The 12,377-nt window shown below is 47.0% G+C and overlaps 5 protein-coding genes across 5 annotated transcripts; 3 read left to right on the forward strand and 2 right to left on the reverse strand.

The window, feature by feature from the left end:
• Positions 1–85: 85 nt before the first annotated feature.
• Positions 86–2,838, forward strand: MGYG_02718 (cyclic nucleotide-binding domain-containing protein; the record flags this gene model as incomplete). Its single annotated transcript, XM_003175139.1, has 2 exons — positions 86–2,431; positions 2,494–2,838. 2 exons carry the CDS (start codon positions 86–88, stop codon positions 2,836–2,838), a joined length of 2,691 nt encoding a protein of 896 aa, XP_003175187.1.
• Positions 2,839–5,195: 2,357 nt separating this feature from the next.
• Positions 5,196–6,827, forward strand: MGYG_02719 (hypothetical protein; the record flags this gene model as incomplete). Its single annotated transcript, XM_003175140.1, has 4 exons — positions 5,196–5,513; positions 6,018–6,257; positions 6,315–6,441; positions 6,499–6,827. 4 exons carry the CDS (start codon positions 5,196–5,198, stop codon positions 6,825–6,827), a joined length of 1,014 nt encoding a protein of 337 aa, XP_003175188.1.
• A 249-nt stretch (positions 6,828–7,076) lies between these two features.
• On the reverse strand, positions 7,077–9,615 carry MGYG_02720 (hypothetical protein; the record flags this gene model as incomplete). The annotated part of the gene is made up of 2 exons (XM_003175141.1): positions 7,077–8,738; positions 8,794–9,615. The coding sequence occupies 2 exons, from the start codon at positions 9,613–9,615 to the stop codon at positions 7,077–7,079; spliced, it is 2,484 nt and encodes an 827-aa protein (XP_003175189.1).
• A 437-nt stretch (positions 9,616–10,052) lies between these two features.
• MGYG_02721 (cgi121) lies at positions 10,053–10,827 on the reverse strand (the record flags this gene model as incomplete). Its single annotated transcript, XM_003175142.1, has 3 exons — positions 10,053–10,373; positions 10,456–10,578; positions 10,672–10,827. 3 exons carry the CDS (start codon positions 10,825–10,827, stop codon positions 10,053–10,055), a joined length of 600 nt encoding a protein of 199 aa, XP_003175190.1.
• Positions 10,828–11,225: 398 nt separating this feature from the next.
• Positions 11,226–12,330, forward strand: MGYG_02722 (growth hormone-inducible transmembrane protein; the record flags this gene model as incomplete). The annotated part of the gene is made up of 2 exons (XM_003175143.1): positions 11,226–11,782; positions 11,844–12,330. 2 exons carry the CDS (start codon positions 11,226–11,228, stop codon positions 12,328–12,330), a joined length of 1,044 nt encoding a protein of 347 aa, XP_003175191.1.
• Positions 12,331–12,377: the final 47 nt, after the last annotated feature.

Below are 12,377 nucleotides of genomic sequence, written 5' to 3' on the forward strand. Positions count from 1 at the left end.
TCTCCAATTCGCACCTTTAACACCGAAATGAACCCTTCTCGAACAGTTCGGGTCGTCGCCCCTGGCTGCCTACCAGATACGTGGCATGCCGCATGATATAATAGATCGGATACGGTCTTTCCCGCTCTTACAATCTACCCCAGAGTCCTTTCTGGCTGAGATCGGCTTCCACCTACGGCCTCAGATAAACTCGGCAAACGACTACATTCTCACGGAAGGGGATGATGCAAAGGCCATGTACTGGCTTGTGCGTGGGGCTGTCGCCGTTACATCTCGAGATGGAGAGAGTACATACGCAGAGCTAAAGCCAGGCGCGTTTTTTGGAGAGATCGGTGTCCTCATGGATCGCCCTCGTACTGCCACCATCATTGCAAGGACTCGTTGCTTGCTTCTCATCCTAACTAAAGAAGACTTTAGAAACATTCTTCCAAAATTCCCAGAGGTGGAGCGAGCCATCAGAGATGAAGCGGAAGAACGTCTCCAAATTCTCGAGCGCAAGAAACAAAAGGAGTCACCGTCACCGCCTGCGGTTGTAGAAATGGCTGCTCCTGGTGGGCAGAAACGTGTGACAAAGCGGGTACGAGATACCATCGCAGACGGCCTAGGTTTAAATCACGACGACCATCGAGATGCCAGTAGCTTCAGTAAGAAGCGCAAATCGCCCAGTCCTAGCTGCCAGGACGTTCCCACTTCTAGTGCTCTAGCCAACGGCCTTGTCAGTGTGAGAATGTTACTCAGAGAACTGCCCCTTTTTGCCAATCTACCATCCGATATCCTTCATTTCTTGGGGTTAAATGCGCAACCACGGACTTACCCGCCATTCACTGACATCATTCGGCAAAATTCACACGGGAGGGAAGTTTTTTTCATTGTGCGCGGTGAAGTCGAGGTTCTCAACGAGCGATGTGACCCCGGCAGTCCCCGCCGTGTTGCTGATGCGGAGGACTCTCGCAATGTGCAGGTTAAGGCGCGGCTAAAACAAGGACAATATTTTGGTGAAGTCGTTAGCCTATCACTTGCACCACGAAGAACCGCTACAGTCCGTTCGGTGTCTGCCGTTGAGTGCTTGATGCTTAGTGGTGAAGTTCTCGCGGAGTTTTGGGCTCGATGTCCAGCAGATATAAGAGACCAGGTCGAACGCACGGCACGAACAAGACTTGATGATGCTAGTGACGGTGATGTGGTTATGGAAGATGCACCCAGCGCAGACCATCTTTTTACCCCTGGGAATGAGGCACTCTTCTCTGCCCGGAGGCAATCCATGCCGCTTCTTACCTTCTCCGAAACAGAGCTTGAATCTCTTCACAAACCTAATAGAATGGAAGACGAATCTGTTGTGAAACCCTCCGACCCGGACCCATTTCTGAGTGTTGGGTTGGATAACGTGCGATCCCGCTCCCGGCGAGGCTCTCTTGCCCCTATTATACCTGAAGATACTGCTCCAGACCAGCAGTCGCAATCTCAGGCAACAAGCGTCAACTCTCGCTCACGAACACCCTCGCCTAACAAGCAGCCTCATGCGGCACCCTTTACAAACTCAACCTTTTTCCTTTCCCAAACCAAGCCCTCAAAACATCGAAACAGTGTCCGCCATCGTGGAATACTATCCAATGACATACTTATTTCCATTTTCCAGTATCTCGAGCTTCATGTTTTGCTACGTTTCCGTGGAGTCTCCCGTCAGTGGTGTGAGATAGTCACCAAATCCCCTCGTCTCCTGCGGTTCCTGGATCTAAGTCGGTATAACCGCAAAATTACCGATGAAATTATAACCGGCATTATCTGTCCGTTTGTTGGGGACAGACCGCGTGTTATAGATGCCAATAACTGTTTTCATGTCACCGATGAAGGATTTTCTGCACTTGCCAACACTTGCGGCGCCAACTTGCGGGTACTCAGAATGAAAAGCGTTTGGGACGTCACGGCGCCGACAATACTGGATATGACAAACCATGCAAAGTCACTTCAGGAGATCGACCTTAGTAACTGTCGAAAGGTGAGCGATACGCTACTGGCAAGGATTGTCGGGTGGGTGGTACCAGCTCAGCAACAAAACCAGAGCAACCACGTCAATGGTGGCAGAGCTCTGCAGAATTCAAAATACGCACTGAGAGCGGGTGCAGTACAGCAGCCAAATCAACCTGCTGCGGGAACAGTTTATGGCTGTCCGTACCTTAAGAAGATTACCTTATCATACTGCAAGCATGTCACGGATCGTTCAATGCATCATATCGCCTCTCATGCTGCAACCCGGCTTGAAGAGGTTGATCTCACCCGCTGTACGACCATCACTGACCAGGGATTCCAATACTGGGGGAACGCGCAGTTTCTCAGGTTGAGGAAGCTCTGCCTTGCGGACTGTACGTACCTCACTGACAACGCAATCGTCTACTTGACCAACAGTGCAAAATGCCTGCAGGAACTCGACCTGGTAAGTCTGAGCTTATGGATCGCGCCCGTTATAATGTTGCCGTATTCTAATAATATCCCTAGTCATTCTGCTGTGCCCTCTCAGACACCGCCACAGAGGTTCTAGCGCTCGGATGCCCCCAGCTAACGCGCCTGAATCTCTCATTCTGTGGCTCCGCAGTCTCTGACCCCTCATTACGCTCCATTGGCCTGCATCTGCTTAACCTCCGCGAACTTTCTGTGCGCGGCTGTGTCCGCGTAACTGGCACTGGTGTCGAAGCTGTGGCCGACGGATGCTCAATGCTCAGCGTGCTGGATGTCAGCCAGTGCAAAAACCTTGCTTCATGGCTGGAATATGGCTTCCAGCACCGATACCGGGACAGAATTGAGTTTATTACTGTTGCACATAATGGCAAGCGAACCCGATGACAACATGCCAATATACCCTCAATTTTAGCCAGTATCTATCTTCTGTGTTGTACTCTTCTGTACGATGTTCTCTCTAGTTATGACTTGCTCCTTCGATCCCATCCCATTTTGCCCCGTCCTCCATCCTTTCCGCATACTTTTTGGTTGGGAACTAGAAAACACTCTTGGATCACACATAGCCCATTCATAGCTTAGCCGCCTTCTTGCTCTTCGCTTCACTTAAATACCCCATTGTACTGTGTACCATGCTACCTTGCCTTCTTGGATTACGACTATTTACCCATTGCCTATTGCACATTCACCGATCTATATACTCTTGAATTGCCCTCCTTCCCGTTTTCCTTCCCCCATTTTGCATCTTCCCACATGAATATAACGACCCCGAAACGATACGATTGAATACGCTATCTTGACAAAATCCAAACCAACCTAACGTGCACATTTATATTTTCTCTATTTTTTACTTCATTTCCTTCCTCATCTCGCGATTCTATGTTTTGTTTATTTCGCCTCGCCTACTCTTCTCTTGCCTGGCATCAAAGGAGACTTGAGGCTATCTCTGGGGGTGGTTGGCGTTAAGATAGATGAAAAACATATGTGATATAAGATACCAATTTTAAGGCGATGCATTGGCTAAGGCAAGGAGTGAACGGCAGGTTTTGAGGAGCAGGTCTAGAAAAAAAAAAGGAGGGCAAATGAAGTGACATCTAGTCCAGTGAAAATTCGGTATCCCTATTGTTTGAGTGAAGAGAACGTACGAGTGCCATATATTGGAGCATTTGAAACCTACTTAACATTGGCATTGTTACGCCTTTGGATCCCTTCGCTGTAGATGGCTGGAGAGTTGCAAACCATCAGGCTGAGCATAGGCGTGAAATAAGGCGGAAAATGCGTCCAAGACGCAGGAGCAGTGAGATTTTTTTATGTATCAGGAAGGGAGCTGTGCTCTCTCGATCCAAACTATCGACGCGCACTAATAATGCAGAGGAATGGATGGAGCCTCTGCTTAGTAAAGTTTTGATTCCATGGAAGCAGAAATTTACTAAGCAACCTTTGCTGCGGTTAATGCTTGAATAACTTCCACCCGATAGGTTCATTCTTAGATCCGCTTCATCATGGGTAGTACAGAGTATCTGTCTTCCGTTTGAACATCCAGTTACTGCAGAGCTTATCACAGGATATCAAAACTGGTTAGCTAACCAGTTCAAATAACGGCCTCGAAGATCGCCCCATCGACCCCAGGGCCACACAGCCGAATAACACCAACATAATGAAAGAAGATACCAGCAAAAACGAGGAGTCCGACATGAGACCAAGGTCGAAAACCACAGACAAGAAAAGCCGTTCGTTTCTTTGTCACTGCTTGTCTGTTTGTCGTGGGCCTCGGTCGTGTCCTGTCGTTCCTGCAGCCGCGCCGCCCGACTCGACCCATCTACACTCATCATCATGGCCCCCTTCTTCTTGATACACATGGCTCTCGTTTCTCCTACCCTCTAAAAAGGGAGTACTCGAGCATGGCTGAGCTGGCCTTTAGCCCATTATATGCTTGCCTCCTTTATCAATCTATTATAGTAGGAAACCCCAAAGAGAAAACAAAGCCTTGATCAAATATCCCCCCATTTCAAAGATCAGTTTTTTTTCTTGCACGAATTGTAAAAGAGAAATAGCTGGAACTTGTTTACGACTTATTCATTGTAGGAAGCTGTCTGTTGAAACGAAATGTCCGTTTATCCTGCTGATCGAGTGGAGTGAAATGATTAAGATTTTGCTTTGATAGCTCCACGGTGAAATAAAAGCAGCTCGATTCTTGATATTCTGAAAGGGCTCGGCCTCCAAGGACAAGATTTGAACTCAGAGGATAGCATAAATGAGCTTTCTTGCTATCGCAGCCTTGTTTTCCAGCAGTTCTCGGGCGGACAAGCCGTCGATGGGTCAAATGAATGGGTTACTCTCAAGTTAACGGATACAAAAGGCTGTTTTCTCGAAGTCTCTGTCTATGAAAGGGTACTGGATCCTATGAATCTACACTGCCACATCTGCCATGGAGATTTCCGTCATCAATGGCTCTAAGGGGTGTGCTAGCTGTGTACAAGATGGAAAGAGCCGAAGAGAGCTCTTTTTATCCTTACACAATAGCCAGAAGACACAGTTTAAGAGATGGAGAAGGGTTCTTCAGTACATATACTGCGTTTCTGCACATTTCGATTGCAGCTCTTCTCCTCAGATCAACCCTATATCAAGATACACGCTATTATACCTACTAATTTCCGTTCTTTGGCTGGAATCAAGCTACTACAGCGTTCTAGTAGTATCTCAAAATTCCACTATATTGATATACTTATTCTCTATAAAGAGCCATGTCTGCATCACGGAAACGACCTTCTAATTATGACGACCGAGAAGGGCCCTGGGACGATACCCATGGCCCAGACGAGGAGACGAATAGTCAAGGAAGTTCCCAGCAACAAGAACAGGAGAATACTGAAGCTCCTGCGAAACATATGACACAGACTACAGCGGCAGAATCAGCATCTACTTCCAAAACCACAGCTCCTTCTCGACGCCCTAAGAAGCCGCGAAGAGGGAAGCATAGCCCAGAACCAAACTATTCTCAATTGGTGCAGGGTCAAATGTCTTCTACTAATCGCACTGGCCAGGCCTGCGATCGATGCAAGGTAAGTTCGCTTTGCTCTCCTAACCATTTCCACTTTCTCTTGAAAATTCCAACCATCAAACTGTCGTTTCTGGCTATTTCCTGAGTGAGCAGCCATACTTTGTTCTACTTGGATGCATAAGGAACACTACATCACTTTATGGCTTGGTTTCACTTAGTTCTATTGTATGCCTTGTTTACAAAATTAAAGCTATCAAAAGGAACACCAGCTCCAAATTGGGATTTTGGCAGGTCGCACTTGTACCAGATGGCTGTATTCACTCTTGGCCTAAAGACAGCAGCTCAATCAATCTTCTAAAGGCCCATGACACCCATCCTGATTCTTTTCCCTATCTATATTCGCCATGGTTTGTCAAGCACCATATTACTTATCTCAAACTTTACTTATATCCCCATACTTCACCATCAACCCTGAGGTTTTCTATTTCCTCAGCTTACCCAAATACACCAAAATCTACCACAAACCCATACATTTCGAAGATTTACTAAACTCTACTTGCTACAGGGACGAAAAATGAAGTGTGATTCAAATTCTACTGGCTGTGCAAATTGCGTTGCTGGCAATCTACCATGCACCCAGACAGACCCCATAACTCGCGTGTCATATACTCGTGGAGAGCTCGAACGCCTAAGAGCCGATAACCAAAGGCTTAATTCTGAGAACGGATCGTTACGTGCGGAAATTGCCGACTTACGAAACTATATTAGCAGTGGGATCGGTCCACAAGCATCTGGGCTGGCGATGGTAGGTAGCTACCAACCTATCTATTCATTATATTAGCCTGTTAATACCTATAGTTAGGGAGCATCACAACCATATACACCGTATGACGCTTTCCAAGCTCAGGCCCAGGCCCAGGCTCACGCCATCCACCAAGCGGCTCATCAGCCAGGGCAAGGATTTCCTATTATATACCCACCAAGCAGACGTATGTGGATAACTCTTCGCAAGATAGGTAGAAACGTGGCTAATATGCGCTATTTAGGCGCTGCAGGACTGATACCATCAATGCAAGATGCTTCACAATTTGGAGTTGTAGCTCCCCCTTCCCCGTTTCCTACATATCATACGCCGGTGGCTTCAAACCCCTATACTGGACGAGACCACCCCGTGCCGACGCATATTCAACAAGTGGGCCAAAGTCCCTACCGACATGGAGCTCAGCAGCAGCAGCAACAGGGAGCTCAGCAGGGCCTTAGCCAAGGTCAGGTACGCGGCCAAGAAGAATCACATCAACAAACGAGGATTCAAAAACGAGATAACGACCCTTCTCAGGATCCTCCTGACAGCTATAACTACTTCTCCGGTATGTGATACTTACAATCTGGAGTTGTAAATCAAATACGCAGCAGCCGAGGACCAGATTTTGTTTTCTCATACCAGCTATTTGATTTCCTTTTAACTTTATTCTGGGGTCAAATGGTGGGTTGCATAGATGCTATATTGAATGGATATCCAAAAGACTAAGCCTCTTTCGCCATACAAACCAAATATCTAAAACTTCGTGTTCACGCCCAAACAAATCCCATGAAACACAATTCAAAGAAGTATATGGATGTACGCTCATCTCCTGTTCTTGAAACAGCAGCAGATTCCCTTGCTTTCACACCAATCTCTCACCAACGATGTGTGGACTTCTCGGTCTTCATGGATGCGTTTAAAGCCTTCCACATTCAACCATAGAGTAAAATCATCGAGCCAGATAGGGTCGTACATGACAATCCTTTCATGCCATGTTGGTTGCTTAACACCCTTGACGCTGCGTATGCGAGGCTGAGCCTTAACGGCATTTGTAATCTGTATAAATATATTTGGGAGTTCTGCTGGTCCTTTCCCCTTAAAACTGCCTTCTTTAGTTCGAATTTGAAATGCTTCCGGCCCTTCGGGTTTATCACACGAGGGTTCGAAAGAAGAAGGGCGGAGATTATCAGAGTTCTTAAGCTGTTTAGGTGACTCTAGTAGGCCTTCATCAGTAGAGTCTTCTATTTCTATTATATCAGGTCGGACGTCACACTGGATGTCCTTCGAATGGGTTGTATTCCCTGTAGTCTTTGGCGAAGCCATCCGGCCGTGAGATATTTTCTGGCTTGCCCGTGAGAAATGGGTTGTTTCATCGGAAGTGGCCTTCTTAGGTTTTACTGTCCGTTTAGAAGGGTTAATACTGGCCGCGGTAGTGGAGACTGCGTCCACAGGGGTTGGGATGGCACTCAAAGGTACCTCTGGAGCAGTATCTTGTGGTTTTTCTGGCCTAGCGGTGGCATTCTTTTTACTTTCCCAGCATTTCTCTAATAGCTCTATCATTTTCTCACGCTTTTTAATCGGCCTAAAGCCAAAAGAAGCCACCTTGCTTACGAGAGCAGCGGTTGTAAGTTGATCAAAATCCGGCATGCAGGCATCCCGAATTTGGTTGTTGCGGGTATCTGGGGTTTCACGGGAGTTTTGTATAGTATTGGTATTATCGATATCAACGACTGTGTGAGTCGGCTGTTCGGCCTTCTTGGCATTTGCAGGCTCAATTGGTGGTGGAATTTCTTCATGAATCGCATTATCAGAGCCCCTGTTGGCGCTGCTAGTCTGTTGCTCATCTAGGGGTTTATATATTGGGACAGTCGGATCAATCAGGTCAACCATTTCAACATTCAGTAGATATCCATCTAGATCACGAGAACTTGCTCCCCACAAGTTCTTGGATTTAGAAAATCTCGAGGTCCCGAGGCCGGTGGAGGGTTCTCTAGATATATTCTTAGTTGCTTTACTCTCAACTCGGTTGTGCTCTAACCCAGACCCAGAATCTAGCCCATACACACTAGGACTGGAATCTCTCTCTAGCTGACTAGAGGTTCCGAAGATAAGTGCTTGGTTTTCAATAGCTTTCAGAGCTTCCGCTGTGGGGGCAGGCTTGAATTGAGCTTGGTATTCGTCCTTGGAAACCTTTGATCTAGGTTTTGCTTTTGTAGCATTACGCTTCGAGGAAGAGGCTTTTCGGGCAGGTTGAATTGATTCAGCCTCCTTGTCGTCAAGTGAAATAAAGTCACTTTCTGATGCAAATGGCGATTCATATCGCCGTGTAGTTAGCGAGGTGATTGTAGTGATTTTGGATTTGGCAGGTTTCCTGGGCTTCCTGGCTGGTTTACATTGGCCATTCCCTTCTGAGGTACTGGATGCACCTGCATCGAAACCCTCAAGCCCCAAATGCTTGCCTGAGGGGAAGCTCTGTGGTATAAACTAGGCAAGTTATTAATAGGAGAACATACTAGTTCTGGTTATAGAGATGTCGTACCTCTAAAAGCTGTTTTGTTGTTGGTCCTTCAGTAAGGTATTGGCAATCAGAGTCAATGTCACGAGGCGTTTCTCTGGAAAGATTGAACCCAGACACCAATGTTCTGAAGTCTTTGCTTTTATCCTGAGCTCTCTGTACTTGCGTAGAGACTGGGGACCCTATAAAACCAATAGGGGCCGCATTTGTGTCCTTTATGGGTGTCCAGTAATCCCTTCTTGCAGTAGCTTCCTCAAGCTGCAATCCATCAGGTTCCCAAATAATGCTTCCGGCTTTTTTCAGCTCAGAATCACATTTCCCGGCAGAATTCAAGGCGCGACTATCATCTAGCACTCTTTTGGAGGCAGTGGACGCCTTTATAACTTTCCCTTTCAGCCTTGAATTCGTTACTGTCTCTGCATCTTGTTTCTTCTGGGACTTCCTAGGATTTTTCGCCTTTGGTTTCTGCACAGCGGACTCGTCTGGTAGAAACTGAGAGCAGCTTCGAGCGCAGCCTGCTGAGTCTTCCATATTCCCAACTATGATGCCACCCTTGTCTCCAAGTTTTCGTCTCTTCTTCCTGGGGACGGGTAGGTTCTCTGCGCCTGCTTTCCCACCCAAAACAGCTCTGATCTGTTGGCGGCTAACATTTACCTGCGGTTGATTACCGACATCACTGTGGCTTTCGGGTGCAGGTTTGAAATCACGAGAGGGGTTGGATTTTGGCCCCGAGGATATATCAATAGGTGTCGCAGTGGGAGAAGCAAGCAAGATAGTGGTCGGGCTTGCGGGTCTCACCTGCGGTGGCAAGAGGACATCGAGAGCGTCAAGACTTCGGCTAGTCATTTAGATGCATATATACAGTACGGGGGGCTGTTAAAAGTTTTCCCGGCTCTGGTATAGCCTGTGTTCGCTGCAAGTTGAGTTTGATGCCTGGATTCGCGTTTTGCTACTCGATGGTCTTGGCGTTAAACCACTTTGGTAGCCGGGGCAACAGGAGGCTAAAGCCTATCTAGACGACATCCATCGTTATTGAGAATTCATCAAGATGCAAACATTCGACACTGGCGTTGCTACATGTGCAGGTCAAGGGCTTTTATTTGGTGGGCAGAAAAATCTCAGTCTAGATATTTTATACGGAGTAACTGGGCATTTGTCTTCCTGCAAGCATAATAATGTTGCTAGTGTTGTCCACCAGTGATGTCTCAAGTGTTTTCTAAGATCGCCAAAAGGTATGAAAATTGAGAATAACAAGTTATTTCCATTGAATAAAATTGGCAGGTTCAAGACCCTCTCAAAGCAATAGCTCCGACTATAGAGGTTTCTAGCCGTTTCTTGAGAGTCTTCTCCGCCGCATCCACCGTTGGCTTCTTGGATGGTTTTTGGTCTACCACATTTGATAGCTTATACGCCTTCTGAATCTTCGAAATATCTGTGATCTGGCTGAGAGTAGCATCGTCGAATGCCACTTGGGTGCCTTCGATAGCTTCTCCTAGATGCTTTGATATACTCTCATGTGTGATATCTGGAGTCGTACTAACTTTCACCACAAGGAGATCTTTAGTTGAATCCGTTATGCCAAACCGACGGAAAGCATCCGCTATCTATGTTCAAGCAGGACTGGTTAATTCGACGTAATCTTTCCCGCTTTCGGCGTTGTGATATCAAGTGACAGGAAATACTAACATTATTATTCGGGCTTAGAGCAAACACTATCTCCGAATGCACATTTCTTGACTTTAATCGTTTATTCTCGTAGTCGTTTATTGCTCTAAACGCAGCCGCAAGGACATGGGTGGTCGAAAGTATCTACTTTGGCGCACAAATTGCGAGTCAACACCTATCTGGGTTATAACATAGGTACGAGGCACATCAAAACCACATGAAGCTTCAACGTCATACCATACTAGCATCAATAAAAGCGTACTCATATGCCGAGTTTCCAGAGATAAGCTGCTCTCTTAGAAACGGTGAGTTCTTCACATCGCGATAGAGCGCAATATGGACTACTAATGAGGGCGGAAGATGCGCAATCTGTACACTCTGTAGAAGCGACATTGTCACAGAAATGCTGAGCCACAGGTAAGGCTATAGCTGCGTCCGACTTTCACTGTGAGTCACGAATTGTCTTCCAAAGCCCCGTCTCTCTCCTCGTCTCCGTTCTTCTTCTTCTTCTTCCTTTTCTTCTTCGTCTTCGCCTTTTTCTTTCCTAAACTCCGGAAGGCCACAATGAGATCATCCACAGACCCACCTTGTCAAAGCATGTCACGTGGTCGATGACTAACCCGGCTTTTAGTTCTCGAATATTCATTCGGATATGAAGAACATCGACCGACGGACGAAACAAAAGCGACAACTCTTTTGCGATATATAAAAGGCCATCGCTAGCCCCATCCGTTTGGGCAATTATCATTATATTTCATCATTCTGATATTCGAATAATATCCGCTCACATCATGGCGTTCGTCCTTCGTCGCCCGTTTGCTATATCGGCAGCTCTCAAACAGGCTCCCAAGCCAACGACAGTATCAACCACCATCCGGTTCATCCACAACGGCCCTATCAAGCCATCATCGTCACCAGCTAGCCGCGCACCATCTCAGATCTCCTCTCCATCTCCAACCAGTAAAGCGCGCAAGTCTTTCCAGGATGCCTTCCGACGTACCTATATGCAGAAGGCATATCAGCCCGCCGCCGGAGATACCAGCAATATGACCCAGAAACTAATATACGGTGCCGCCATCATCGGAGGAACTGTTGTGGCAACAAACTTCATTTTCAACAGGGAAACAAGAGAAGATGGTGGAATGCGCCCTTACGAACGAAGTTTCTTGAATGAGACATTCATGCACACTGGTCTGGGTATTGGAATCATCGGCATTGCCGCCCGTGCTCTTCATACCAGCGGGTGGTCTTATCGACTCATGGCAACCAACCCATGGGTTGTTGTTGGTGCCAGCTTGGTAGCTAGCATTGGAACTATGTACGGAACGTTTTACACATCGCCCGATAAGTAAGTGGCTCAACTCTCCATACATTACCACGTTTATTCAGCATTACTAACCATTTGATAGCTACATTCAAAAGTATGCTCTGTGGACTGGATTCAACCTTGCCCAAGCGGCCGTTCTAGCACCTCTATTCTTCATGTCCCCAGCCATTCTCGGTCGTGCTGGTCTTTACACAGTCGGCATGATGGGCTCAATCGCCTTTGTCGGTGCTACTGCCAAGCAGGAGAAGTACCTTTACCTTGGTGGCCCGCTTCTCGCTGGTGTTGCCATTGTTGCTCTCTCTGGATTTGCTCCCCTGGTTCTACCAGCTACAGCCACAAGAACTCTTATGTGGTCTGAGCGCGTTTGGTTGTATGGAGGTCTTGCTGTCTTTGGTGGATTTACCCTTTACGATATCCAGAAGATCCTTTACCATGCTCGTTTGGCTGAACGAGGTGTTGTACGGAGGGACGTTGTTAACGAGAGTATCAGCCTTGAGCTCGACTTTATCAACATCTTTGTCCGCATGGTCCAGATCCTGGCTCTGAGAGGCGGTAACAACAAGCGGTAGACCCCCTGCCCATGGCTAGAAAAAATTTAAAACGTGAAAAAAGGTTG

Source organism: Nannizzia gypsea, genomic scaffold (assembly GCF_000150975.2).
Source record: "Nannizzia gypsea CBS 118893 supercont1.2 genomic scaffold, whole genome shotgun sequence".
Classification (NCBI taxonomy): Eukaryota; Fungi; Ascomycota; class Eurotiomycetes; order Onygenales; family Arthrodermataceae; genus Nannizzia; species Nannizzia gypsea.